Here is a 27,262-nt window from a genome sequence, read left to right on the forward strand (position 1 = left end):
CAACTGGGGAATAAGGATGTCTTAGGGGGTTGGATGATGGGAATGAAAAAAAAAAAAAAAAAAAAAAAAAAAGGAGAAGAAGAAGAAGAAAAAAGAAAAAGCCTGCCTTCTGTAAGTAAGTAAGTAAACAAATAAATAAATAAATGTGGTGTCGGCGCTGCAGGTGCCCACAGGGTAACCTAGTCATGATAATTGGGACAAAATCGGTCAAATCTATTTGTATCACTGAGATAGAATCATGCATTACCCCAGATTTAACAGAAGAATAAAACCCACAAGCATTAATACCCACTGGTCAAGAGGCCTCTTGAAATTTCCCTAGATGTAGGAGTTAGGAAGTGATACAGAGTTTAAACAGAAATTCACTGGAAAATATACATATATTATTGAATTTACTAGAGGCCCGGTGCACAAAAATTTGTGCACTCCGGGGGCAGGGGGGAGGGGTCCCTCAGCCCGGCCTGTGCCCTCTCGCAGTCTGGGACCCCTCGGGAGATAACGCCCTGCTGGCTTAGGCCTGCTCCCGGGTGGCAGAGGGCAGGCCCAATCCCTAGGTGCAGCCCCTGGTTGGGCTCAGAGCAGGGCCAATTGGGGAGTTGGGACACCGCCCCCTGTCATGCACAGAGCAGGGCGGATTGGGAGGTTGCGATGCCACCCTCAGTCACGCTCAGTGTAGGGCCAATTGGGGGGTTCAGGCACCACCCCCTGTCACACTCAAGGCAGGGTCGATGGGGAGGTTGTGGCACCACCCCCTGTCACGCACAGAGCAGGGCCAATCAGGGGGTTGAGGAGCTCCCCCCTGTCACACGCACAGAGCAGGGCCCATCAGGGTGTTGAGGAGCTCCCCCCTGTCACTCACAGAGTAGGGCCAATAGGGGAGTTGGGGCACCGCCCCCTGTCACACACAGAGCAGGGCGGATCAGGGGGTTGGGGCGCCGCCCTCTATCACCCACAGAGCAGGGCCGATCAGGGGGTTGGGGCGCTGCCACTGTCACACTCAGGGCAGGGCCAATGGGGAGGTTATGGCTCTAACCCATCACACACAGAGCAGGGCCCATGGGGGGGGGGGGGGTTGGGGCGCCGCCCTCTATCACCCACAGAGCAGGGCTGATCAGGGGGTTGGGGCGCCTTCCCCTGTCACGAACAGAGCAGGGTGGATAGGGAGGTTGTGGCCCCGCCCCCTGTCACACACAGAGCCACAGGGCAATCAGGGGGTTTGGGCGCTGCCCCCGGTCATGCTGATCCCGGTGCCGGGAGACCTCGCGGCTCCGCTGATCTCCGTGTTGGGAGGCATATTACCCTTTTACTATATAGAATAGAGGCCTGGTGCATGGGTGGGGGCTGGCTGGTTTGCCCTGAAGTGTGTCCTGGATCAGGGTGGGGGTCCCCACTGGGGTGCCTGGCCAGCCTGGATGAGGGGCTGAGGGCTGTTTTCAGGCTGGGACTGAAGCTCCCAACTGCTCCTTTTTTTCTTTTTTTCTTTTTTTATTCTGGGCCAGCTTTAGCTCTGAGGCTCCAGCTCTTAGGCCTCCGCTCCTGAAAGCAGGTAGCTGGTTTGTTTCGGTTCTATAATCGAAACTCTGTATCAACTCCAGCTCTGAGATCCCAGCCGGCTGAAAGCTGGTTTCTGGAGTTTTTTTTAGCGTCTGTATTTGTTACACTGTTTGAAACTGCAGCCTCAGAGGCCTGCAAGGCAGGCGGGGAACGTTGGAGTCCTCCGTCACTGAAGCAAGCAAGCCTCATGTCAGTTTCAAGCTGCCTGGCTGCCCGCTGCCATCTTGGCTGACAGTTAATTTGCATATTGCCCTGATTAGCCAATGGGAAGGGTAGCGGTCGTACGCCAATTACCATGTTTCTCTTTTATTAGTGTAGATGTGTGCATAGTTTGATATCATGTTTGTTTGTTTTTTCCTTTGTTATCTAATTTATATAAAATTTAGGTCCTATCCTCCAATTGCCAGCTTCTCCAATAAAGAAAAACAAAAATCTTAAACGTATTTTTTAGTCAAAGTTTGAATTCACTGTGATCCAGTGAATTTGAGCATTACAAGAGTATGTGATTCTTTTTTGGTATGGCTAGGAAAACTTCCTTGTCGTTGAAATTTAAATGTCTGCAGTATCCGTGCCCATTTACCGAAACCAAAAGCATCCAGGAAAACAGCACTTCTCCCTGGGTTTTGTTCAACATTTCTCCCTGGGTTTTGTCTCTGATGACGACCCAGACACATCCTCCAAGCCCTACAAATCCTGACATGCCTTGTTTTACTCATTAGGAAGGTTATACAATTTTGTTTTCATTTTAGGGGTTGTTGTTTTTTTAATAAAAGCAAATGATGAAAATAAAAGCACCCATAATTCTGTAATTCTGACATTTTTTTAAAATATATTTTATTGATTTTTTACAGAGAGGAAGGGAGAGAGATAGAGAGTTAGAAACATCGATGAGAGAGAAACATCGATCAGCTGCCTCCTGCACATCTCCCACTGGGGATGTGCCCACAACCCAGGTACATGCCCTTGACCGGAATCAAACCTGGGACCTTTCAGTCCGCAGGCCGACGCTCTATCCACTGAGCCAAACCGGTTTCGGCAATTCTGACATTTTGTTAACATTTTAGTGTACTGAAATGGCTTTTAATCATTAAAAATTTAGTATTGCATATCTACTTCATTCTGATTTTTTCAAAAAACAACCATGCGTGTATATGCAAATTTGGAGTTGGCCATAATATCCAATAGAATAAAATTCATCATTTCTTACACTTTTTGGACAATTGAGTATGTATATTTAGCTCTGGAGAACAAAATAGCTGAGTCTAAAACAAGTGTCCCACAATCATAGCACATTCCCGAAAATAGAAGGTGAACTCTTCCCAAAGTGGAGGGAGTGGCATGATGTTTACCTTGGATTTTAGAAATTAACTGGCATTTTTTAACACAAGCACAAAAATCAAAGTGTTGAAAATACTTTCATAGAGAAGACGACATTCTTTTTTACATTAGCTTTAAAAGTTGCTGCCTTACCTAAGATGTAGGCTAAATTTGATTATCCTCCAAGGTGATTGATTTATCCAAGTGCTAACCAATGTGAATAGGGTTTAACAATTCTTTAATCCTGAAAATGCGTAATAACATCTATTTCTGCTTCAGATTATCCTGTGGGATATTACCGCACACGCTAGCCGCATCGAGCACGTTAAGACAGGCAGCAGTCGAAGTAAAAAAGCCACACTCAAGGTTAGTTTTTTACAATTTTCCCCCATTCGGAAGTTTATTTTAAAACACTTCATAGCGGAGTTGCCAAGTTAAACAAAGACTCAGTGAGTGGTGGTGGTGGTGGGGGCGGGGGGCGGGTGTCTATTTCTCAAACCTTCACATCTGCTTTGAACATTGTTCTGAATCGCTTTCACGTAGGCCCTTGATTAAAACACCGCAAAACCAGTGGCACCGTCTATCCCAGGCTCTTAAGTTCTTTTGTTGTTGTTATTGTCATTAAATAAAATGAAGTGGCAGGTGAGTTTCCTAAAGTGATGTAGTTGAAGACCACGTTCTGGTCTTGGGAACTGGACAGAAGACCACGTTCCCAAGCTCTGGGTCAGAGTCCTGTACGTTTGGACATTTCCCCACCTGGGCAAACATCCATTTTCTCACGCATAACATGAAGGGGGTAATAATATACTATGATTTTGTGAAGCTGTGGATTCTGCCAAGAAGGTAGGGGAATGCTTCCTGAGCTCCCAGCTCAGTACTTACCCACGGTTTGCACATCTCCGCCCCAGTTCTCTAACCTGGATATCAACAGGTCTCTCACCAACAAAGGGATGTGGCCTTGTGGGCACACAAAGAAGTACTTTTTCAAAAATGGGACTTCGTTGATTCTTTAGGGAGTAGGTCAACAATTTTTGTTAAGTTTAGCGATAAAATCTTAGACTAAACTGAAGGGAAAAGTATATAATGTTAGTCCCTAAATATCCTATATAATAAAGAGGTAATATGCGCCCTGACCTGTTTGGCTCCGTGGATAGAGCGTCGGCCTGCGTACTCAAGGGTCCCAGGTTCGATTCCGGTCAAGGGCATGTACCTCAGTTGCGGGCACATCCCCAGTGGGGGGTGTGCACGAGGCAGCTGATCGATGTTTCTCTCTCATTGATGTTTCTAACTATCCTTCTCCCTTCTTCTCTGTAAAAAAATCAATAAAATATATTTTAAAAAAAGAGGTAATATGCAAATTAACTCTCACGCCCTCACAAGATGGCTGCCTACGACCAGGCCAGCAGGGGAGCTAGTGAGGGACAACCAAACGACTGAACAGCAGGCTGTGTGGGGCAACCAGGCCAGCAGGGCGGCAGTTGGGAGCAACCAGGCAAGCAGGGGGGCAGTTGGGGGCGACCAGACCAGCAGGGAGCAGTTGGAGGTGACCAGGCCGGCACGGGGGGCAGAAAGATGGTGACCAGGCCGGCGGGGGGGTGCAATTGGGGGTGACCAGGCCAGCGGGGAGGCCCATTGGGAACAATTAGGCTGGCAGGAGGGGCAGTGAGGGGCGACTAGGCTGGCCAGGAGGACAGTTGGGGGCGACCAGGTCAGCGGGGGGGGGGGGGGGGCAGTTGAGGGCGATCAGGCTGGCAGGCAGGTGAGCAATTAGGAGCTAGTGGTCCAGGATTGTGAGAGGGATGTCTGACTACCAGTTTAGGCCCAATCGGACATCCGCCAAGGGGTCCCAGATTGGAGAGGGTGCAGGCCGGGCTGAAGGAACCCCCCCCCTTTTGCATGAATTTCATCCACCAGGCCTCTAGTATGATATATAGAAACACTAGTATCTGTTTTTCCATGAACTAGTATTTCTCCAAGTTATTAATTTTAATTGTTCTGATGAGTCAAGTATGAGTTCGTTCATCAGTGCTCTGAAGTTAGCACATAACTTTCTTTTAACAATTTTTCAGCCCATGTTTCTCCTTGAACCAGATGATAATAAAGAAGCAATGTATATCAGACACTGTGCAGTCTCCTCAATAGAAAATGGACATAAGAAAGTAATTACAGATATACACTGGCTGTCAGACACCTTTGAGGTGAGTCTCAATGGCTTCATGGTTTCCTTGTGCTGGATTGAAAATGTTTGGAAGGTTTTGTCCAAAGAGGAAGTTTGAAGTCAACAATCCATTTACATTTGCTAGTACACTGTGAAATAACCAGGAAGTGGGCACCCAACAGTTGTGTCACTGTTACCAGACCCATATCTGAGAGTAAGGCCAATGTTTCAACCTCCATGGTTTAAAAGCACTGAAAAATGTAGATGTTGTCAACATTGACATAATATAATGGCAGAGAAGATGAGGATTTGATACATAAATATAAAGTGTAAATATTTTATAACCTTAGACTGAGGATTTAAAATTTGGAGCAGGCAACTCTGAAGATCTAAGACTAATTTAGGAATATGTAATTTTGCCAAGGCAGCCTTGAAGTGAGTGAGCCCTGAGGCTGGGAGGCAAGAACTAGCTGTGCAGCAAGGGAGCCCAGCATTGGCATTGCAGCTTGGCTCTGCGGTTACATACTTGATTCACAAAATCATTTTTGTGGATTTGTAAACTAGTAAGATCCCCAAATGTCTTACTCAAGGACACTAAAGGTCTACTGTGTACTTTGAAGGATTAACAAGTGAGATAATAAAGAACTAGAAGCCTGGTGCACAAATTCATGCATGGGTGGGGTCCCTTGAGGTGGCCTGTGGGGATCAGGCCAAAATCCACAGTCCAATGCTGCCTGCAGCTCCTACCCCCGCTCCCACTCATCCCGGCCCCACTGCACCTGCCGCGGGCTCACGCCCAATCAGTCCCGTTCAGGAGAGGCTCGCCAGCCATGAGCCCTGCATCTGGTGCTCTCCCAAGGGGAGTGGCCTGCAGAATCGGGTCAAAACCAGCTCTCCAACATCCCCTGAGGGGTCCCGGATTGTGAGAGGGTGCAGGCCAGGCCAAGGGACCCCACTGGTGCACAATTGGGGCCGGGGAGGGACCCTGGGAGGGACCATGGGAGGGACCGTGGGAGGGCTCCAGGGCATGTCCAGCCCATCTCACTCAGTCCCAATCAGCTGGACCCCAGCAGCAAGCTAACCTGCCAATCGGAGCACCTGCCCCCTGGTGGTCAGTGCATGTCATAGCAACTGGTTAACCAGTTGACTGCACCCTGGTGGTCAGTGCACTTCATAGCGAGCAGTTGAGCAGCCTTAGCATATCATTAGCATGTTACTCTTTGATTGGTTAACAGTCAACTGGTCACCAGACTACCGGACACTTAGCATATTAGGCTTTTATTATATAGGATATGTGAAAAATTTGAGCTATGAAAGGTGATTAGCCCTTTAAGGTATTCAAATGGATCATGCAAAGCAGCAATACTTCGAAAAGTTAAAATGGACCAAAATAAATAGCCCAGATATAGTTTCTATTATATATAAAAGTTTAACATATGGTAATGGAGGTTACAACCCAAGAGACGGAACTCCATTTCAACTCATGCCATGCACACAAATTAATTCAGGTGACTATACATTTAAATAACAACAAGATCACAGGAAAATTACAACAAACCAAAATACAATATCATATTTCTGGAATGGAGATAATTTTCTAAACTAATTTACATTGAAAAAAATCTAAAGCACACATGTAAATTTCTCAATTAAAAAATAAAGAGCAAATAACAAAATGAAGGAAAATGTGTCCCAAATATGGTACATACAAAATTTCCTGGAAATAAGCAAAAAACATATACTGACTGAAACACAATTAGTGTTTCAGTATAAAGATGAAAGTCATTTAGCCTTTCTAATATTAAAGAAATTAATAATAGAGCAACAATAATACACAATTTTGGACCTCTTTAATTTTTGAATGAAAATTTTAAATAATACCTGGGGTTGGAAACAAGGAGATGGTGCAACCCACAAACTCCAACATTGTTGGTTCCAACATCAAACTTTTAGAATATAATTAATCAATGTGGTTCTTGAAGCATCCAAGTTTTCAAACTTTTGACCAGTAATTCATATGTTGGGAATTCACACAAAGAAATAATGCAATTGGTGTCTCAAGATACAAAATTGCATGCACACCCTGACAAATCATGCCAAAGTGTATCCATAAAAAGAGATTGGAAAAAAAATACAAGGTGAATTATATTTAATTTTAAAACCTATTTTCCAAACCTCCATAATATTTTTTTAATAATCTACACTAATAAAAGAGAAAGATGCAAATTGACCGTCACTTCGAGATGCCCACCAGCCAACCAGGAGTGTCTATGCAAATTAACCTGACAAAGATGGTGGGTTAATTTGCATACGTAGGCCCTGGGTCCTGGGGACAGGCATCCTTGGGCCCAGGCCACTCTGAGCCCGTAGCTCTGGAGCAGGCAGGGTCCCAGAACAACCCCTGGCCACTCCGGGCCTACACTCACAGGTGCTGAGCAGCTGAGGGCAGGGCGGGAACATCTCTGGGACCCAGGCACTCTGAGCCGGCGCACGCGCAAGCAGCCGAGGGCAGGGCAGGAACGTCCTCCGCAGCAAGCGAGCAGACAGCAGTCCCCCACAGCGAGCGAGCAGACAGCAGGGCCCTGCTTGCCCCTGTGGCGGTGAGCCAGAGAGCAAACAGCAGGGGCCTGCTTGCCCCTGGCCCCGGCAGCGAAGGGCAAGTAGGCCCCCACAGAGAGCAGGGAGGTCCACAGAGAGTAGAGAACCATGGGGAGCAGGCCTAAGCCATCAGTAGAACATTCCCTGAGGGCTCCCAGATTGGGGAGGGTGCTGGTCAGGCTGAGGGATCCACCCCCGGTGCATGAATTTCATGCATCGGGCCCCTAGTTAAAACATAAAACCCCCAGAGCCAGCACATCTCTGGGGTCTCACACTTTCTCCACCAGAGAAGCTCATTAGCAGGAGAGGCAGCATGGATTCTGGATTGTTTATCAGATGCGAGTGGAGGGTGGCAGCTGTCATGGAACCTGACCTGGGGCAGCCAGAGCAGCGTCAGCCAGGTTTCCAGGGTCTGGCTCCTGTGATGCCAACAGGCCTTCCCAGGGCAGCACGTGCAGCCCTCCTCACCCCACCCCCTCCCTCACTGTTTATTTGCTGCTGGAACCCCCATCTCCAATGTTTTGCTCATTGATCCTACCAGGACCGTAGAGAATTGGGGAAGGTCATGTTTCCCTATTGATTTGAGAGTGGTACCTTCACAGGTCGCCCCAAAATTTTTCACCTCATTTGAGAGCTTAACTGGTTGGAATTTGGATCTTCCAGGGCCCCGAGGAACATTAACCCTTCTTGTAACCCTCTGTGTGCTAGCAGAGCTGGGCCACGGTTACTCAGAACGTGTAGGTGCCATGACATTGGTTGCATGCTGGATGGGTGTACTTTAACACTCGATGGATTTTACCTGCTTACCAACCTCATGAAAGCACCTGTGTTGGGTGCCACAAATCATAGTGAAAAACAGAAAGAGCCTACATGTCTAATAATAGTGGATAATGAAATTATGACATGTACATTTGCAGTTTGCATCTGTATGTTATAAAACTATTAGCATGATTCATGAATACACTTTTATAAGATACAGTTTGCATCTGTATCTATAAAACTATCAGCATGATTCATGAGTACATTTGCAGTTTGCATCTGTATCTTATAAAACCATTAGCATGATTCGTAAGCATTCGAGTTATAATCTCAGGCTAGAAATTTACATGCATGCTAAGTAAAATGGCATAAAAATGTTTCTGTGAAAAAAGACTGAAAAGTATATGACAGAAATGCATTTGATTTTAAAACCTGTTTCCCAAATTTCTGTGATAGTATTATGCTCTTTTAATAAAAATTAAAATGAAGAATAGAAATAAAAATATGTAAAAAGCTATGAGAAAACAGTCTTTGCTGTTCTAAGTACACAGAACTTACGTCCTGCATATTTTTTTTTAAACATAGATTAACAGAATGGGTTCTGTCTTTGAGAATCGAAGTGGGATATGCTGCCAACTGGTCACCTGTTCGGCAGATTGGTACGTCTCATCTAAAATGTTACCTACATTATGTCCATACAACATATTCTTTTTTCTTAGATGTTTCTAAAATCATTGTTTTTTTCTGTTCCTTCAATAATCTTTACTGTAGTGATTAAACCTTATATAACTAAAGGGAAGAATTTTATAGATTATTGCTGGTTCAAATTTTTTTTTAATTTTTATATATTTTTATTTATCTTTATTGTTGAAAGTAAAGTCCCCCCTTTTTCTCCATTAGTCCCCTCTCTCTTACCCCCAGCCCCACCCCAGGCCTTCTCTGTACTGTTTTTATAGATACAAATATGTTGTAAAACAGAATTAATGAGTTTTCATGGTTAATACTGTTATATAACATTATCCAAAGTCATTCTGCTTCATCACATTCTTATATCTGTAAATTTGCGGTTTGCATTGTTTACATTCAATTTTCTTAAATATATTTCTTTATTGATTTCAGAGAGGAAGGGAGAAGGAGAGAGAGAGAAACATCAATGATGAGAGAGAATCATTGATTGGCTACCTCCTGCACACCCCACACTGGGGACGGAGCCCGCAACCCAGGCATGTGCCCTTGGTCGGAATCGAACCTGGGACCCTTCAGTCCGCAGGCCGATGCTCTATCCACTGAGCCAAGCCAGCTAGGGCTGTTTACATTCAATTTTATCTCACAGTTATGAAGAGTACAATGTTTAATTTGGAAAGCTTTTACAAAGTGAGTGTTTTAGGTTTTTATTGCAAATTTATAAAAATGTTTTTATAAACAACTTGGTAACCATGTTGAAGAATGTTTATTTTAAAAATTGCATCTCCCAATTTATAGAACTCAAAATTCATAATGAAATAGGAAATACAAAGAGTAATACTATTATCTAGCATTCAAATTCTGGCAAAATGTTACCATTCCAAGCAGCTTTGATCCCAATAGAAACAATGATACTTCAAGCCGTAGACTCTGACAGCAGAAGCAGCAGCTGTGGAGTGGCAGCCAAAGGCATCAGTAACATCAGCACAGGCAAGGGGTGCGAGAGACATGATTAATCCTGGGGGCATGTATGGGTAAGGTTCTCTGATTGCAAGCAACAGAAATTGGCCATGGCTAACTTAAGGAGACAAAATAAACTTATTGGAAATACATTTATTCAATGTTTATGCCAAAACTCTACTAAAGTGCTTTAACAAATTAAGTTTTTTATACTTGTAAGAACCTTGAAAAATGCTATGGATAAAGGAAATAAGGCTCTGAAGGCAAAGCTCACTATTTATAGTGAGGTATATATGTAGTTATAGCCTAGACTAGGGCCCAGTGCATGAATTCATGCACCTTGAAAGGAACTGTGGGCCACGAGGCTGCAGTGGGCAGAGGGCCGGGTGTTGGCCCATCCTCTGTGCCCCCGCCTGACCCATCCTGCCTGGCCCCCAGTCTCCTGTCTGCCAGGAGTCCCGCTCCCGTCAGCCCTGCTCACAGCCGCTGACAATATGGAGCGATTGGGGCCAGCGCCGTCAGCAGGTGTGATTGGCAGCTGCTGCCCAGATCACCCCTCAGGAGCAGGGGGAGGTGGAGAAGCCCTCAGGGATGATCAGGGCCGACAGCCGCTGCTCGCACTCATTGACAGCACCGAGCGATCGAGTCTAGTGCCAGGTGCTGGCAGCAGGTGGGAGTGGGGCCAGCAGCAGCAGTGGGTGCAAGCAGCGGCTCTGGCACCAGCAGCGGGTGCGAGCGCCGGGTGAGACCATGGCACGTGGGATCAAAGACTTTTCAATAACCAACAGAGGCTCACCCCAATGACAGCAGCCGGCACCCCGCCTTGGTCTGGCGCCCCTGCTCACCTGCTCCACCATCCAGCAGTGGCCAACACCCGCCATGTTCCACGTGCACCCTCTGGTGGGCAGTGAATGTCATAGCAACTGGTTGTTCGGTTGTTCTGCCATTTGGTCTATTTGCATATTAGGGTTTTATATATATAGATTATAGCCAGTAAGTAATGATGAAGAAATGAAGAGCTAACTCAGGCTGCAGAAAGAGACCTGTGGAATTAGGTCGCAGGAATAAATGGCCAGCCCCTTCATTATGAATGAATCAGTTCCAACCCTTGTGTTACTAGCGAGTCTGATTGGCTTCTCTTATATTATGAACTCAGCCCTTTGGGGAGGAGTAGCAGAGCACTGTGAGTGACAGTTCCAACCTCACTGCATCCAATAGGAAAGAAGCAGCTCCCCCTGAACATTTAGGAAGCTTTGGCTGAAAAAATGACTGGGGAGAGGCTAATTATTCCCCAGGCAAAAGCAACACATGGCATCCATAGGGCCATATGGAACATCATGTCACAATTAAAATTATATTATTACTTAATGGAGAAATGCTTATGATATAATGTTGGTTATAGGCCACAAATGCAGAGCTACACTGCTCTTCAGTAGCCTTGGAAAACATTGAGAAACACTGAGCAGACTAAAAGTATTACATGTTCTATATTAAAGACATAGATACCTGGTTGTTGTTTATAATGATGGCCCTTGAATTTAGAAATAGTCTAAGAATAGTTCCTTCGTAAGTTGTTAAAGTAAAAGGAAAAAATTTATGGATTTAGAAAAGCTAACTTTTAGTTATCTGAAAACTCATCAGTCCTAACTTTATATTTTAGCCATGCTGAAGGTTTTATAATGTACTAGAATAAGAGAGAATAAGGTTCCAATAATTAAGAATGTGTGACTGATTTATACAGAACACTCAAGTGAAATTTTATGTATTTAGCATAACCATTTCACAAATAATGCAAATTAATGGCATAAATAAGATTCAAGAAGAACTATGTAATTTTGAAACAGTTTTAAATTAACTATAAATATATTATAAAATAAATCTTATTTAATTTGTGTTACTCTCCCAAGGGTTTATGTTTTTACAGCACAAAAATGATTACTATTTTTAGTAATTTTTAATTTTAACAGTGTTATCAAAATTAAATGAATTAATTTTATTTATTAATTGTTAAGATAAATAAATTATTAATATTAATTAAATAGTTCACATAAATGAATACATGTTTTGTTACTCTTTAGTTACCATCCATTTATCTGAATACATATACATCAAAATATTTAATAATATCTTAAATTAATTAAATCAGGTTACTCATAACCTCAGTGATAGAAATTATGATGCTAATATGACAGACTTTTTGTGGTTTTCATGTTTTTACATAATTAATACAAAGACCCTTTATACTACAGTACTGTATAAGTTTTATTATAAATTTTTACCAAGTTGATTGCACTAAAAATAACACCATTAATGTGTGGAGCTTATAAATAATTTTCATAAACATTATCTCATCTAATTTTCATAACCAACCTGTGAGGAAGGAGAAAGAAGAGAAATAACATTTATTGGATACCTACTGTGTAAAAAGCACATTAAATCCAACTCCATCTGTATATGTGGTGTTTTCACTATCAGTATATAAATGGAGAGTGGCTGCTAATCTATGCAGGATTTCTTTTGGAGATCATAAAATATTCTAAATCTGATGTGGTTATGGTTGCACAACTCTGGATATATTTAAAACTATTGAAGTGTGCATTTTAAATGGGTGAATTTGGGGGCATATGAGTTATATTTCAAAAAAGTTATGTTGAAAAAAAAAAGTGCCACTCTCCTAACTCAATTCTCATATTTTATAATATTAGCTTCAAGACCAGCAAGCTTATTAAGTAACCCTATGAATTGTTATAATTCTCTAAAATAAGAAATAAAAAAATAATTTCATAAAAATCTTACTTTCAGAGACATTAAAATATAATCATGATCACATTGCTAATGTGTAACAGTAAGAATAGTAGTCCTCAGTTTATAACACCTCTTATTTGTACTTAAAAAAAAATGTGATTCTTTTTTTTAAAAGCACAATATGTTTTTGGGATATCAGACAACAGAAAGGTATAACCATTCAATCAATAGAGAAGAAGAAAGAAGAAAGTATTGAAATTCCTAATGATGTACCATCTACATTTTTGCATCTAGATCTCTCCTGGAAACCTCTCTCTAAGGTAAGTAACAGAATTCATTCTCTATACTATGTAATTCATATGCATAGACATGCATACGTACACTCTAAAAGTAGAGCAGCTCAAGTTAACACAGGACTTTATTAATTCATGTATTTATTCATCTAATAAATTCCTTGATTGCATTATTATGATGCCTGACTACATCAAGCCAGAATCACAATTATTGTGAACTTGAAATTAATATTTGTTCATGTGTAAGCAAGCCACAACTTACAACTAATTTGCATAATTATTTAATTGCATATCAGTTGCTTGATGGTGGGTATGCTCCCATGTTAGCCCAAAACAGTTAATTTTACCTATATTGCAGCCAAAATTCCAGATCTTTTGCACATCAATACTAGGAAAAAGTATTTTAATACCTATAACCACATAAAACTGAAAATCAGCCCTAGCAGGTTTGTCTCAGTGGATAGAGTCGGCCTGTGGACTGAAAGGTTCCAGGTTTGATTCTGGTTAAGGGCACATGCCTGGGTTGTGGGCTCGATCCCCAATAGGGAGCATGCAGGAGGAAGCCTATCAGTGATTCTCTCATCATTAATGTTTCTATCTCTCTCTCTCCCTCCATTTCTCTCTGAAATAAATAAAAACATATTTAAAAACTATAAAGTAATTGAACAAGAAATTATTGGTACTTACCTTGAATGCAGAGCTTCAAGAAAAGCAATTTTTTGTCCAACTGGGTAGCTCAATGGTTGAGCATCAACCTATGAACCAGAAGCTTACTGTTTGATTCCTAGTCAGGGCACATGCCTGAGTTGCGGGCTCAATCCCCAGGAGGGGGCATGCAGGAGGCAGCTGATCAATGATTCTTTCTCATCATTGATTTTTTTTATCTCTCTCTCCCTTTCCCTTCTCTGAAATCAATAAAAAAATATTTTTTTAAAAAAAGAAAAGCCATTTTAATTTAATGCCCTGGCAGAATAGTTCAGTTGGTTAGAGCATCATCCCAATATACCAAGGTTTCGGGTTTGATCCCTGATCAGGGCACATACCAATGAGTGCATAAATAAGTGGAACAACAAATCTCTCTAAAAATCAATTTTTTAATTTAAATAAAAGAAAAGTAATACTCTGGTTTCGCTTCAGATTGCATAAACATTTAGCCTTAAAAAAAAAAAAAAAAGAAAAGCAATTTTAATTTAAGAAAGATACGACTGTAGTGGGTTGTGTCTGGGAAGTATGACTGGACTGCTGGCATTGATGGCTCTCTTTCTTTGGAATGTCTAAGTCTAATTCCAAACTTAAACCTTTTTTAAAAAATTTGATTTGTAAGTACTTCTAGAATTACATTATTTTGTATTTGAAGAGAGAGCATGAAGGGGTGAGAATTTTCCTGAAGTAACTGGGATTAGAAATTAGAAAGAGAGGATTAGAAATGTTCTGGGCTAGGATTCACTAAGCTTTAAATCATTGGAAAAGAAACAAGCAAACAAAACCTTACCTGAGAATAATGGTACAGCATGTGGACAAACATGCTGATGGAGAAAAGTTGGCAGGGAGCCATGAGGGAATAATGTACAGTGTGGCCATTTTCTATGATGAGGCAGGCCCAGGGTACTTCTGAAACTCAGGGGCACACCCCCCTCCCACCACTCCCACACACACACACACACTTCCCCCCCTCCCCCTCCTACTCCCCACCCCACCACCCACCCAGGGACTCAGCAGTGCTGTGCAGGAGAAAGGCCCCTGCACATCTTTCTGAAATTTTTGTTTAACTGAAAGATTTAGGGAGGATGTGTTAGGAAACAGAAAACAAAACATTTTCAAAAAACACATAAGACTCTGGGATTTGGAAATGAGCCCCCCAGATAAGTTCCCTTGAGTAGCACAGTTTTAGAAACTGTAGTTTAGGCACTTTCCATGGGAAAAGCCAACTAGAAATCTGAGGGAGAAGGGAGAAGGGAGAAAGACAGGGAGGTAGAAAACAGCAATCTGGGGGCAGAAGGGCAAAGCAATAATAATTTAAGGATATATGGAAATAATCTTCCTTGTATGTTCTTCCCAAAAGCTAAGACTGTCTAAAGGTGAAACAAGTTTAGACCACTGTCCAGTCAAGTTAAGCATGGGTAAAGACCATCTCATTTACAAAACACAAGGTAAGTGCCTTTATTTAAAAAGCATTGAAGCTCTGCTCAAGATGGTAACATAGGGAAACGCGGCAATCACCACTCCCCACATCAAAATTACAACTAAAATACAGAACAGCCATCATTTACACCTGAAATCTAGATAAAAGGAAGTCCTACAAATAGGGAAATTAAAGAAGAAACACATAGAGACTGGTAGGAAAAGTGGAGCTGTGGGGCAGAATCACGGAACCAGCTGGTCCCATACCCATGTGTGGTGGTTTAAAATCGGAGGGATATCTTGGCTGTGGAGGTTTCCCTGAGGAGTGAGGGCTCCCAGCCCCACACTAGCCTAGGGTTCCAGTGCTGGAAAGAGAAACCCCCACAGCCGAGACTAACCAGCATACCCTGAGCGACAAATGAATGATTACTCTGACACACGTTTCTGTGAAAGAGAGGGCTAAGGGACTGCCTGGCTAGAGAAACCAAACAGCTTCATTCACCTGCCTCTTCAGGCTTTTATTGTAACAGTAGTTTGGGATAAAGTTTAACTTTTAGATACAATCACCAGGGTAAGCTTTCTTGGGAGGACACAGGTGTCTGCAGTGTCCTTTAGGCATAAAGATTAAGCATTAAATTCCAGCAAACACCTGAGAGCCTGCACATACACAGACTTGTTTGGAAAGATCAGGGAACAATTAGGGACAGTCACCTTCAGCCAACTCCCCTAGGGGATTCCTATAAACAAGGGTGGTTGCCTTCAGCCAACTTCCACAGAAAATTCTTTCAGAATTTCTTCCTTACAAACTTTCCAACTAGGTCCCGTGCTACCCCACACCCCACAACTTCTGGCTGTAAAAATTAGCAGGGATTGTGGCTGAGTGACAGGAGGCTGCTGGAGCCACAGGCAGCTCCTCTTAAATGGCCCACACATGGACTCACTCCCCCTGAACTCCAGCACTGGGGCAGGAGCTTGAAAGGAACCTGGGACAATCATGGAGGAACTAACTTGTCTGGAATCATGGTGAGAGGTGGACAGGCAGCTTTCTCCCAGACAGAAGTGCTGGCAAAGGCCATTGTTCCTTTGATGAGCCCTCCCTGCCACAGAGCCAACAAACAGTTGACATATCTGAATCCTCATCAGCCTGGCTCACACTTTTCTCCCTTCCCTGGTGATTTCCGACAACCTGCCCCTCCCTACTTGCAGGTTAAACCAAGCCATTTCCAGTGGCTTTTCCATTCAACAGGCCTCTCTTGCCTCATGCTTCAGACATTCCTAAAATCTCTCAAACAAGCAGCAGCTGGCCTGCTGATTTTGCACCTCCTGGGAGGCTCCAGAGCCAGTGCACTGTGTGGTCAGCTTTGAGCACACCAGATTACAACCCTACCAACTCCATGAGTGACACACTCAAGGGCTGGACACAGTGAGCACCAAAACCCCACTAAAGCAAGCCCTGCTCTTTAGGGGTGTCTTCTGCACAGCAGTGCTTCCACTTAGTCACAGCTGATCCTCACAATTGATTGGTCTTGGAGTCAATCCCTCCTAGTGATGCCAACATCAATCAAGGCTCAACTACAATAGGCGCACGGCCCACACAGGGGCACACCTGGAGCACCAGCTCAGGTGATTGGGGAAGCTGAGCTACTGGGCCCTACAGGATACCTACTATACAAGATCACTCTACCAAGTCTGGGAGACGTAGCAATTCTACCTAATGCATAGAAACAAACACAGGGAAGCAGCCAAAATGGGGAGACAAAGACACATGTCACAAATGAAAAATTAGGAGAAATCTCCAGAAAAAGAAGTAAATGAAACAGAGGCAAGAAAACTATCAAATATAGAGTTCAAAAAAAAAATGGTTATAAAGATGCTCAAGGAACTTACTGAGTACTTCAAGGAACTTAGTGAGAATTTTAACAACATAAAAAAGGACCAGTCAAAAATGAAAAATACACTAACTGAAATAAAGAATCGTTTACATGGAATAAACATTAGAGGATGCCAAGAATCCAATCAAGAATTTGGAATATGAGGAAGCAAAAGACACCCAATCAGAACAGCAGAAAGAAAAAGGAATACAAAAATACAAAGATAGTGTAAGGAGCCTCTGTACAACTTCAAGCAGACCAACATTTGCATCATGAGGGTGCTGGAAGGAGAAGAGAAGGAGCAAGAAATTGAAAACCTATTTGAAAAAATGATAGAAAACTTCCCTTACCTGGTGAAAGATATAGACATACAAGTCCAGGAAGCACAGAGAGTCCCAAACAAGAGGAACCCAAAGAGGCCCACACCAAGACACATCATCATTAAATGCCAAGGTTAAAGACAAAGAGAGAATCTTAAAAGCATCAAGAGAAAAGCAGTTAGTTACCTTCAAGGGAGCACCCATATAAGTCTCAGATGCTTTCTCAACGGAAACTTTGCAGGCCAGAAGGGAGTGGCAAGAAATATTCAAAGTGATGAAAAGCAAGGACCTACCAGTATAACCAAGGTTACTCTGCACAGCAGAGTTATTATTTAGAAGTGTGAAGGTCAGATAAAGAGCTTTCCAGACAAGAAAAAGCTAAAGGAGCTCATCACTACTAAACTAGTATTACATAAAATGTTAAAGGGTCTTTTTGGAAAAACAAAGGAAGAGGAAGAGGAGGAGGAGGAGGAAGAAGAGGAAAAAACATGAACAATAAAATGGCAATAAATACATATATATCAATAATTGAATCTAAAAATCAAAATAAATGAATAAGCAGAACAGAAAACTGACTCATAGATACAGAGAACATTTTGATGGTTGCCAAATGGGAGGGGATTTGGGGGAATGGGTGAAAAAGGAAAAGGGATTTAGAAGTACAATTAGTTATAGCTTATGGACACAGATAATAGACAGGTGAAGGTGTGGAGTGGGAGAGGAGATGGGTGAGGAGGAACAAAGGGGGAAAAATTGGGAACATCTGTAATACTCTCAACAATAAAATAAAATTATAAAAACATCATTTGATAGTTTGAGTGTTAGTCACTTGTATGTCTAAGGTTACTTGCTAGAATAGTCTAATTTGTTAAAAGAGTACCAAAAGTCAAACCCTCCAATATGGAACTTTATAATGGCTACTAGGGGCCCAATGCACAAATTTGTGCACCTTGAAAGGAACTGTAGGCCTTAAGGCTGCAGTGGGCACATGGGCGGGTCTCGGCCCATCCTCCACACCCAGCCTCTCCTGCCGTGGGCCCCTGGTCCCTTGTCTGCCGGGAGCCCCGCTCCCCCCGCTGCCACACACTGACAGCACCGCCCCCACTCGCATCTGCTGACAATGCAGAGTGATTGGGGCCAGGTCCAGCAGCGGGTGCGAGCGGGACCAGTGCAGGCAGCAGGTATGAGCACCTGGTGGGACTGTGGCACATGGGAGCAAAGAATTTTCAGTAACCACCAGAGGCTCACCCCAATGACAGCAACCAGCGCCCTGCCTCGGTCTGGGGTCCCCACTCACCTGTTCCATCATCCCGCCATGGCTGATGCCTGCCATGTTCTGCCCTCTGCTGCCTGCTGCTGACACCCACCAAATTCCACGCACACGCCCCCTGGTGGCCAGCGCACATCATAGTGACTGGTTGGTCAGTTGTTCCGCTGTTCAGTCTATTTGCATATTAGGGTTTTATATATATAGATAATAGCTATAGCCAACACATTAAAACTGTCTTCACACACAAAAAGATTTGAAACAATTTACTTCAATTCAGTTTCACAAACATTTATTGAGTACATTCATGTATTTTTGAGAACTTAATACATTTTAAAAATTTAATGAAGCCCACATAATGAATATGAATATGCTCAAAGAATAATTCTATAGAATGAAACATACCTCAACTCTAGTAAAATCAGTTATGAATTACTAAGAAACGCAATTACTATTCTCAATCTGAATATAATAAAAAAATTAATATTTCTACAGCACCATAATAAAACTGAGTAAAGAAATAATAATTTACTTTTAAATCTATCTCAACCCATACACCTTTGTTGAAATAATTGAAGGATACACATGTAAGCTATCAAAACTCTTAAAAGTATGCTTGACTATCCCACCTTGAGAACAATGCATAATGAAAATGTACAAGAGTCACCAGTAACTATAGTATTTTCAAAACATTTGCCTTTATCAAAAGGATTTTCTTTTAAAAATTAAAATTTTTTTTTATTTCAGAAAGAAAGGAAGAGGAAGAGATAGGTAGAAACATTAATTATGAGAGAGAACCATTGATCGGCTGCCTTCTGAACGCCCCCTATTGGGGATTGAGGCTGTAACCAAGGCATATGCCTTGACCAGGAATGTGAGCATATTTTCTCTACCACCTTTCCCTCAAATTTAAAAAAATAACATTTCTTAAAAACTAATAAGTGACCTGGAAAAGTGTCCAAGATATATCTTTAAGAGAATAGACAAGTAGGATACAGCACTTAACATACCCAATTTAAAATACACACACACACACACACACACACACACACACACACACACAAGAAACTAGAAAAAAATACATGAGTATTTTAATAGTGGTTATTTCTGATAGGTATGAAAATGGATACATTTTGTAATTTTCCTCATGCTTTTCTCTGTTTTCCAAAGCTTCACTAAGTAACATTTATTGATTTTAGATCATAAAAATGTATTTGTTTTAAAACAAAATGACATCAGATACTTTTAAAAAGAAAGAAGTTTCAGATGACATTTGAATTTCAGCCCCCAGATTAGCTCTGCTGTTACTGTTTGCATGTATAGTTGTAGCCATAATACAGTGCAGTCATTGATATTCATAAATAATAAATCCAGGCTAATCAGAAAGCAATGTCATGTATGCTGTGCTTATGACAAACAAGTAATACATTCTAGATGGATTTATTTTTTAGAAGTTAAAAGAATTTTCACACTTAAAAAACTAATCTTGAATTGCTTGAAAAATTTCCATTTGATGCCAACTGAATAAAAATGACAGGAGTTTCTCATTAGAAAAGCTTATTGAGCACATCAAGGGTGATATAACCCAGGGGATATGTTGTGTCCAATTTTTACTATAAATAATTTTGCAATGGTGGAAATACATAGAAGTGGTTTATATATATTTATATTTTTTTATTTTTATTTCAGAGAGGAAGGGAGAGATAGAAACATCAATGATGAGAGAGAATCATTGATCGGCTGCCTCATGCACACCCCCAACTGGGGATTGAGCCCGCAACCTGGGAATGTGCCCTTTACCAGAATCAAACCAGGACCCTTCCTTCAGTCTGCAGGCCGACGCTCTATCCACTGAGCCAAACTGGCTAGGCAAAATGGTTTTCAAATGTGCCATGAACCCTTTTAGAGCCCCTGCAAAGTAGGCAGGTGGGTCTCCCCATTACCACCCGGGTAATACTTCAAAGAGCAATGCAGCTTCCTCCAGTTTTACATACACGGGTCTTACATAAGCTTTGTTTTGAAAAAAGAAAAAAAAAACATTCCACTGCGAAACTAGAGGTCTAAAAACGCTGGGATTTTCACTCATCCCACCTTGGAGGTTAGGGGGCAGATGTGTAAGGCAATAGACAGAAAATATAAACTAACTATATTTTTAAAGATCATTCACTCTAAATATGTGCTTCTTCTCTCCATACTCCTCTGAAAGAAAAAGTGTTAGTTCAGAACATAGTCGTAAAGACTGAAGAAATGAACCCGTACCAGAACCTGGAAAGTGGGTTGGCTAATCTCCTCAGGCCGATAGAGGACTTCTGCACAAAGTTCTTTGTGGGAACAGAGGTGAGTTGGAATTATCTGTTTTTAAAATGAATATTTCTAAGTACATTGAAATATGTGATGATAACCCCTATTGTTCATGTTTGCTTTATGAAAGCTTACAATATTTATACCTTTTATATTTTAAAATGCTTATTTGCACTTAAAATCGTTAACCTCCATTGTTAACCTCATAGATTCATATTTAAAGTGTTCCTGAACAAACATGGAAAAAAATCTATAAAATTAAACATGACCCTTTCACCAGTAATGTATTGATTAACCTGCAAATTTTATCAAACACCTATAGGCCATATGGAAGAAACCATGCTAAGTGTTAGAGATTTACTAAGAAAATATATTGTTTTGTTAGGCCAGCATCATCTATTAGGAAAGATAGTAAAAACAAAACAAAACAAAAAAACACACACACACAAAAACCTCACTCAATTTAAATGATCAATAACACCTGGATATAATAATGATAATGGCTGCCATTTTTTAGTATCTACTATAGTAAATAAAGCAGGCTCACATTTTTTTGGACATTTTCTATATAGCAGGGTCTGGGCCAGTTATTTTCCAATTTATATCTCATTTAATCTTAATAATCTTATAAGGGTGATATTATTATTCCCATTTTACAGATGAAGAAATGAAGCTCAGAACTTCATCACACAGAAGCAGAGATGTCCATCCATTCATGACTCTATTCTCCTGAAATAGTGTTTTTCTCCCAGGCCATACCACTGTGGGAAGATGCCATCGCTCAGTCTCACCGAATGCAATTTGTGTTTGCACTTCAGTAGGATGAGGGATTAGTCAGTTCCTCCAGATCAGGAGAATGGACTGCCTGCCAGGCACTGTGCTAGGCCCTGGATCAGCAATGAATCCATAGCACAGTCCCTGTCCTCAGGGTCCTCGGTACCTAGTTAAGGAGCAGACACATTGACAGCATGCTTACCCCAGTTCAGAGGCTAAAGGGCCAGGAAGGAGGAGGTTGGGAGAGGTGGTCTGTGAGCTGGCTGGACAGTGGAGGTTTCGGAGGCACCTGAAAGATCAGGGTGAGATACAAGGAGCAGAAGGAACAGCCTGGACAGTATTTTGGAGTTATGAGAGTCTGGGGTCTGTCTGGGGATAGTGGAATGGTTTGGTGCAAGAAGGAAGGCTATGCCTAGAATGCTAGGTTGGGGTCCAACCAAAGGGCCTTTTCTGCCAAGGTAGGGAATTTGAATTTAAGTTGGTAAGCAACGGAGCACTACTGAATAGATATATGTTTTGTAACCTGGGTTTCCACCAAATTTTTTAGAAAAATATTTTTAATTCTGAAAAAATATATAACAAACTTTACCATCTTAGCCATTTTTAAACGTACAACTCAGTGGTAGTAGGTACATCTATACCACTGAGCAACATCAACACCATTCATCTCAAGGAGTTTCTCATCGTCTCAAACAGAAATGCCGTACCCATTCAAACCATAGCTCATCATTTCCTCATGCCCACTCCCATGGCAACCACCATTGTACTTTCAGGCTTTATGAATTTGACTATTCTAGCTACCTTGCATAAGCAAAATCATGTAATTTTTGTCCCCGTGAACACCAAAATCATAAAGCCGGTCAATGACAGCTTTAGAAAGATAAATAATGCAAGATCTTAAAACAGAAATTAAAGCAGCCCTGGCCTGGTAGCTCATTGGATTAGAGCATCGTTCTGATATGCCAAAGTTGTAGGTTTGATCCCCAGTCAGGACATAAATAAGTGGAATAACAGATTCTCTCTCTCTCTCTCTCTCTCTCTCTCTCTCTCTCTCTCTCTCTCTCAAATCAGTAACTGAAATTTTTAAAAAGAGAGATTAAAACATGACACCATTTGCTTAAACTCTTTAGTGATGACTCAGTGAAACATGAATAAAATCTGAACACCTCACCCTGTAGCCTCTAAGATTCTGTATGATTTGCCTCCTTCCTGTCTCTCCATCCCCGTCTGCACCAATCTCCCGCACTCTGGCTTTCGTTCATTCTTCTTGTACACTAGACTCCTGCCTACCTAGCCCCTGGTTTGAAATTAACTTCCTTCACCATTCAACAGATATTATTGAGCATTTACCATATGCCCGGCACTGTTCTTGGCCCAGGAGAGAGAGCAGTGAATAAAACAGACAAAATCCCCTGCCCTCATGAGGCCGCCGACATTCCAGTGGAATGACCTTCTCCAACCCTTGGCGGGGTTAACCCCGCTCTGGGACCTGGGCTGGCTGGTGCAGGGCTGAGCAGGAAGGAGTGGTGCCCTGGAGGCAGAGAGATCAGACTGGGGGGAACTTCAGGAGGGGCCAATCCAGAGACAGAGAGGGCTTGACCAAGGTGCCAAGAGTATCAGCACGGAGGTTGAAGGAATGGAATTATCAGAACAAGGTAACGGGGTGGAGAAAGACGTGAAGGTTTCCAACTCTGTGGCTGCTGATGTAATGGGCACTCGACACAAATGTATTGACCTGATTCAAACTATTCTGCTTTGACTTGGTTTAATTTCAGTGCTGTAGGTAGCAGCTATGAGACCCGGGAGCTATCAGTAACTCTCTTTCGGGGTTTGGTGGGCGCCGCCGTCACAAAGATAAAGCTCCTAGCATTTCCGGCAAACACGGGGTGCTCGGTGAATGGTAACTATGAGGGGCGTGCCGCAGGCCGTGGGCCAGACAGGTACAGTCTGTCTGTGCCCTTCGACTGCGACCGTGAATGGAGGGAGCACCTGTCCTCTGACTCTGCGTTTCCAGCACCAAACACAGGCCTCTGTTAAATGAATTAACACGGATGAATAAAGGGCAGATGAGCAAATGAGTGGGCCCTGGCCCCAGTCGGCTTATCCTGCATTTTGCATAAATCAAGTGTTTTCCCATCTCCCCTCCCTCGCCTACACATCCCATTCCATCTTCTCCTCCGAATCCTCTCAACTTCTATTTTTACACAACCTTCTCTGTGTTTTTCTCTTATTATCCCCGTGTGTGTGTGTGTGTGTGTGTGTGTGTGTGTGTGTGTGTGGCGGAGGCGGGGGGGTGGGATTGAAATTAGGAAACTGCATTTGAGTACGTCATTAAATTTCTCTGAGTCTCGGTTATTGCATCTATAAGACGAAATTTGGAGGGACTGAATTTTTTTCCTCTAAACTGCTCCCACCTCTGCCACTCGCTGGTTCTGTCCTTCCCATCTGTGCGGCTGTTTCTGCCTCTTCTCTACGCCTTCCCCTCCCCCGAAAATGGTCAGAGGTGGAACTGGAGTGTATATTACTTATTATGTCATTTGGGTGGAACTTTGTTTCCGGTGCTCAACTTGAAATGGTAATGGGTACCATGTTATGAATTCTTTTTTCCTCTTTCACTCTTATCCCGCAAATGTTTGCTCAGTACTGCTGTGCAGCATGCTGAGAATAAATCACTAAGTTGGACGAGACCCCCCTCTCCCCGGAGCTTTCAGTCCATCGGGACAATTTCCTGTTGAAAACAAACGCGTTGGAAACCCAGCAGTTGAGATTTGTGTACATAGATGATCTCCATAATGGCCTGTGTTCTCCACGTCACTGTGTGTAGATAAAAACTCATCAAACTCATTTTTTTGTTGTTGTTTGAGATAAACTCAAGTAATCATTTTGAGCCTTTTCCCACCACTGTACCAAATTATCACTCGATTAAATTCACCTGTTGCTCTGTGTTTGTTACAATCAGTCTTAGCACATGAATAAGAGAGGGGTTTGTCCCTTAAGTGGCCATTGTACTTACCAGGAATCTGTGATATTTTTAGGAAGGTGAAGTGTTATACTCAGATTGGAAAATGGAAAGAGACCCTGAAACTGGCCGATTGATGAGTAAGTTTGGATGAGTGTTCCATCATTAATAGGTTGTGCCTTTTTGAACAAAGTACTGATAACCCCGGCTTTGCTAATGGGAGGGAGGGCCCCTGAGGGTCTGACTCTACACGTGTTACTCAGAGTGAGGGCCTCAGACCAGGCAGGGCCTCAACTGAGAGCGTGTTGGAAACACAGAACCCTGGGTCCTGCCCCTGAATCTGCGGATTTTAATAAAATTCTCCAGGTGATTTGTTTTCACACCAAAACTTGAGAGCACAATTTTTAAAATAACCACACTGTTTCAATCATTCAACAACCTGGTAGTTCATCTATGTGAGGAATCTGAGTCAGTGTGAGGTTATAAGCTAAATGTATGATGCTCTTGAAGCCCTGGGGAACGTATGGGAGAAGTACCTGCAGGACCCTCCTTTGGGGTCGGGGATTTGGGGCAGCTGAGCAGAGAGACGTATGAGGATCACACCCAGGTGTAAGCAGGAATCAGTCAACATTCAGGCTCCTCAACAAGCAAAGCTCCTTGTCAGAGCCTTGGGTTTGCCTACAATGACAACTGCTTTACTTTAAAGCTTTGGGATCTTTGAGGCATAAGAATATATTTGAACCACAGTTCAACCCATGGAACAACGGTAAGCACAGGAAGAGGTAGCTCCTGGGACGGCTGGAACACCGCACAGCAGCGAGGTGGAGCAGCCGGGGTAGGTTTGTCCAAGGGAAGCTGGCCAGCCCGGGAGTGTTTGGACAAATGGCCACATGAGTGACTGACAGGGTTGGAGGTCAGAGCCACAGCCCGCAGGGAACAGCGGCTGGGGCTCGATCTTCACTCCTTTTGCGTTGGGTTCCCAGACAAGCGGCTACCTCAGACCTAGGAAGGCCTGCTTTGTCAGCATTGCCTCCAGGTAGCTATTTTAATCTGGAAACAAAAGCATTCCTGCTTTTCTAATACAGTGTCCCCTGACCGGAAACCCAAATGTGTGTTATTGGTAGGAGTGGGGCATTGAGAGAGAATTTGTGACCCAAGCGCATGCATTTATTCCTGATTCTGTGATTTGAAGTTGAATTAAAAATGATATATTGGATACAGTGAATTACAACCAACTACTTTTATGCTTATTCATGTTTCTATTTATTCAATAATTTGTCAATGTCCCCTGTGCACATACTGCATGCCAGGCACCGTGTAACATGGCAGCATCTCCGCCACACCCTGGGACACAAGCTTGATGCCATGACTTGGTAACACACAGGTGGACACTGGTCCCTCCTGACCTCGGGGATTTTCTGGAGGCCTCACCTCCCACTTCCTAAACTGCTTCTGAGGAGGCCCATGACAAGCAGATTTCATTGTTTATTAAATATATTGTTTTTCTAAGAGAGAGGGAGGAAGGGGGAGGAAGGGAGAGAAAAAACATCCATCAGCTGCCTCTTGAACACCCCCTATTGGGGATCGAGCCCGAAACCCAGACATGTGCCCTGACCCAGAATCGACCGGCAACCTTCTGATGCCTGGGATGATGCCCAACCCACTGAGCCACATCGCCCAGAGCTGGTTTAGTTAAATTTTTTATGAACTTTATTCCATTTATAGAATAATCAGTGACAATAAATTTAAAAGCCAAGAGCTTTCTGTTTGAACCTCCCTGATGTTTGTTTGTTCTTTCTTTCTTACTCATTTATTCATCAAATGAAAGTGCCAGGCACTGGTGATATAAAGATGAACTATGTGCCAGGCACTGGTGAAATAAAGATGAACAAGGTACGATCCTCCCCTCGAGGAGTCCCATGATCTGTTGGAAAGGTTAAACACACAAACAAATGATGACTGATTCCCTTGGGCTCTTAAGAAAAGGCCCCACTGAAGCGAGACACAGGTGAGCAGGGTCCTGGAGGGTGCACTGCAGTTTTCCAAACAGAGAAGATGGAGAAAGACCAGGGGACAATGAGGAAAAGGGACATCTCAAGGCCAAACCAAAGCAATAGAAAGGGCAACCGCAGCAGAAGAGGCGCAGGAGGGACAGTTAGGCCAAGAGACACGAGTGCCCTCCTAAGAGCTTTGGGCTTTACCCTGGAGTCACTGTATAATGAGAAGATCACTCTGGCAGGAGAACAGGGGCTGGATTCATTTATTGGCGAGACTTGCCATGGCCCTCCCTGGGGCTTGTGGGTGTGGGCAGCAGGAAGTGGAATACATCCAGCTCTGAGGACAGGCCTGGGGGAAAGGGAACCCAAGCAATGGCACAGTGAACACACCGGAGTGGCAGAAAGCCCCAGGGCCTGGGCAGAGACCACAGGGAAGTCTTGATCTTTAAGTCCAAACCTGCTCCTCCACTGGTCTTCCCAGTTTCCAGAAATAGAAACTCCACAGAGCCATGCTTTACCAGAAACCTGGCTGTTATTCTCAGCACGTCATCTCTCTCACCCCTCCTACCCAAGCCATCGCCAAG

The 27,262-nt window shown here is 42.9% G+C and overlaps 1 protein-coding gene across 1 annotated transcript in view; it reads left to right on the forward strand.

Moving 5' to 3' along the window:
* DNAI3 (dynein axonemal intermediate chain 3) overlaps nt 1-27,262 on the forward strand; it is an 80,174-nt gene that overhangs the window by 38,167 nt on the left and 14,745 nt on the right. The window contains exons 12-18 of the mRNA XM_036352409.1: nt 3,151-3,237; nt 4,941-5,069; nt 8,972-9,045; nt 12,951-13,095; nt 15,131-15,218; nt 20,854-20,984; nt 24,758-24,825. Of these exons, the coding sequence (XP_036208302.1) occupies nt 3,151-3,237; nt 4,941-5,069; nt 8,972-9,045; nt 12,951-13,095; nt 15,131-15,218; nt 20,854-20,984; nt 24,758-24,825 (722 nt within the window). The remainder of the gene's footprint in view (nt 1-3,150; nt 3,238-4,940; nt 5,070-8,971; nt 9,046-12,950; nt 13,096-15,130; nt 15,219-20,853; nt 20,985-24,757; nt 24,826-27,262) is intronic.

The sequence above is a fragment of the Myotis myotis genome, unplaced genomic scaffold, assembly GCF_014108235.1.
Source record: "Myotis myotis isolate mMyoMyo1 unplaced genomic scaffold, mMyoMyo1.p scaffold_m19_p_2, whole genome shotgun sequence".
Classification (NCBI taxonomy): domain Eukaryota; kingdom Metazoa; phylum Chordata; class Mammalia; order Chiroptera; family Vespertilionidae; genus Myotis; species Myotis myotis.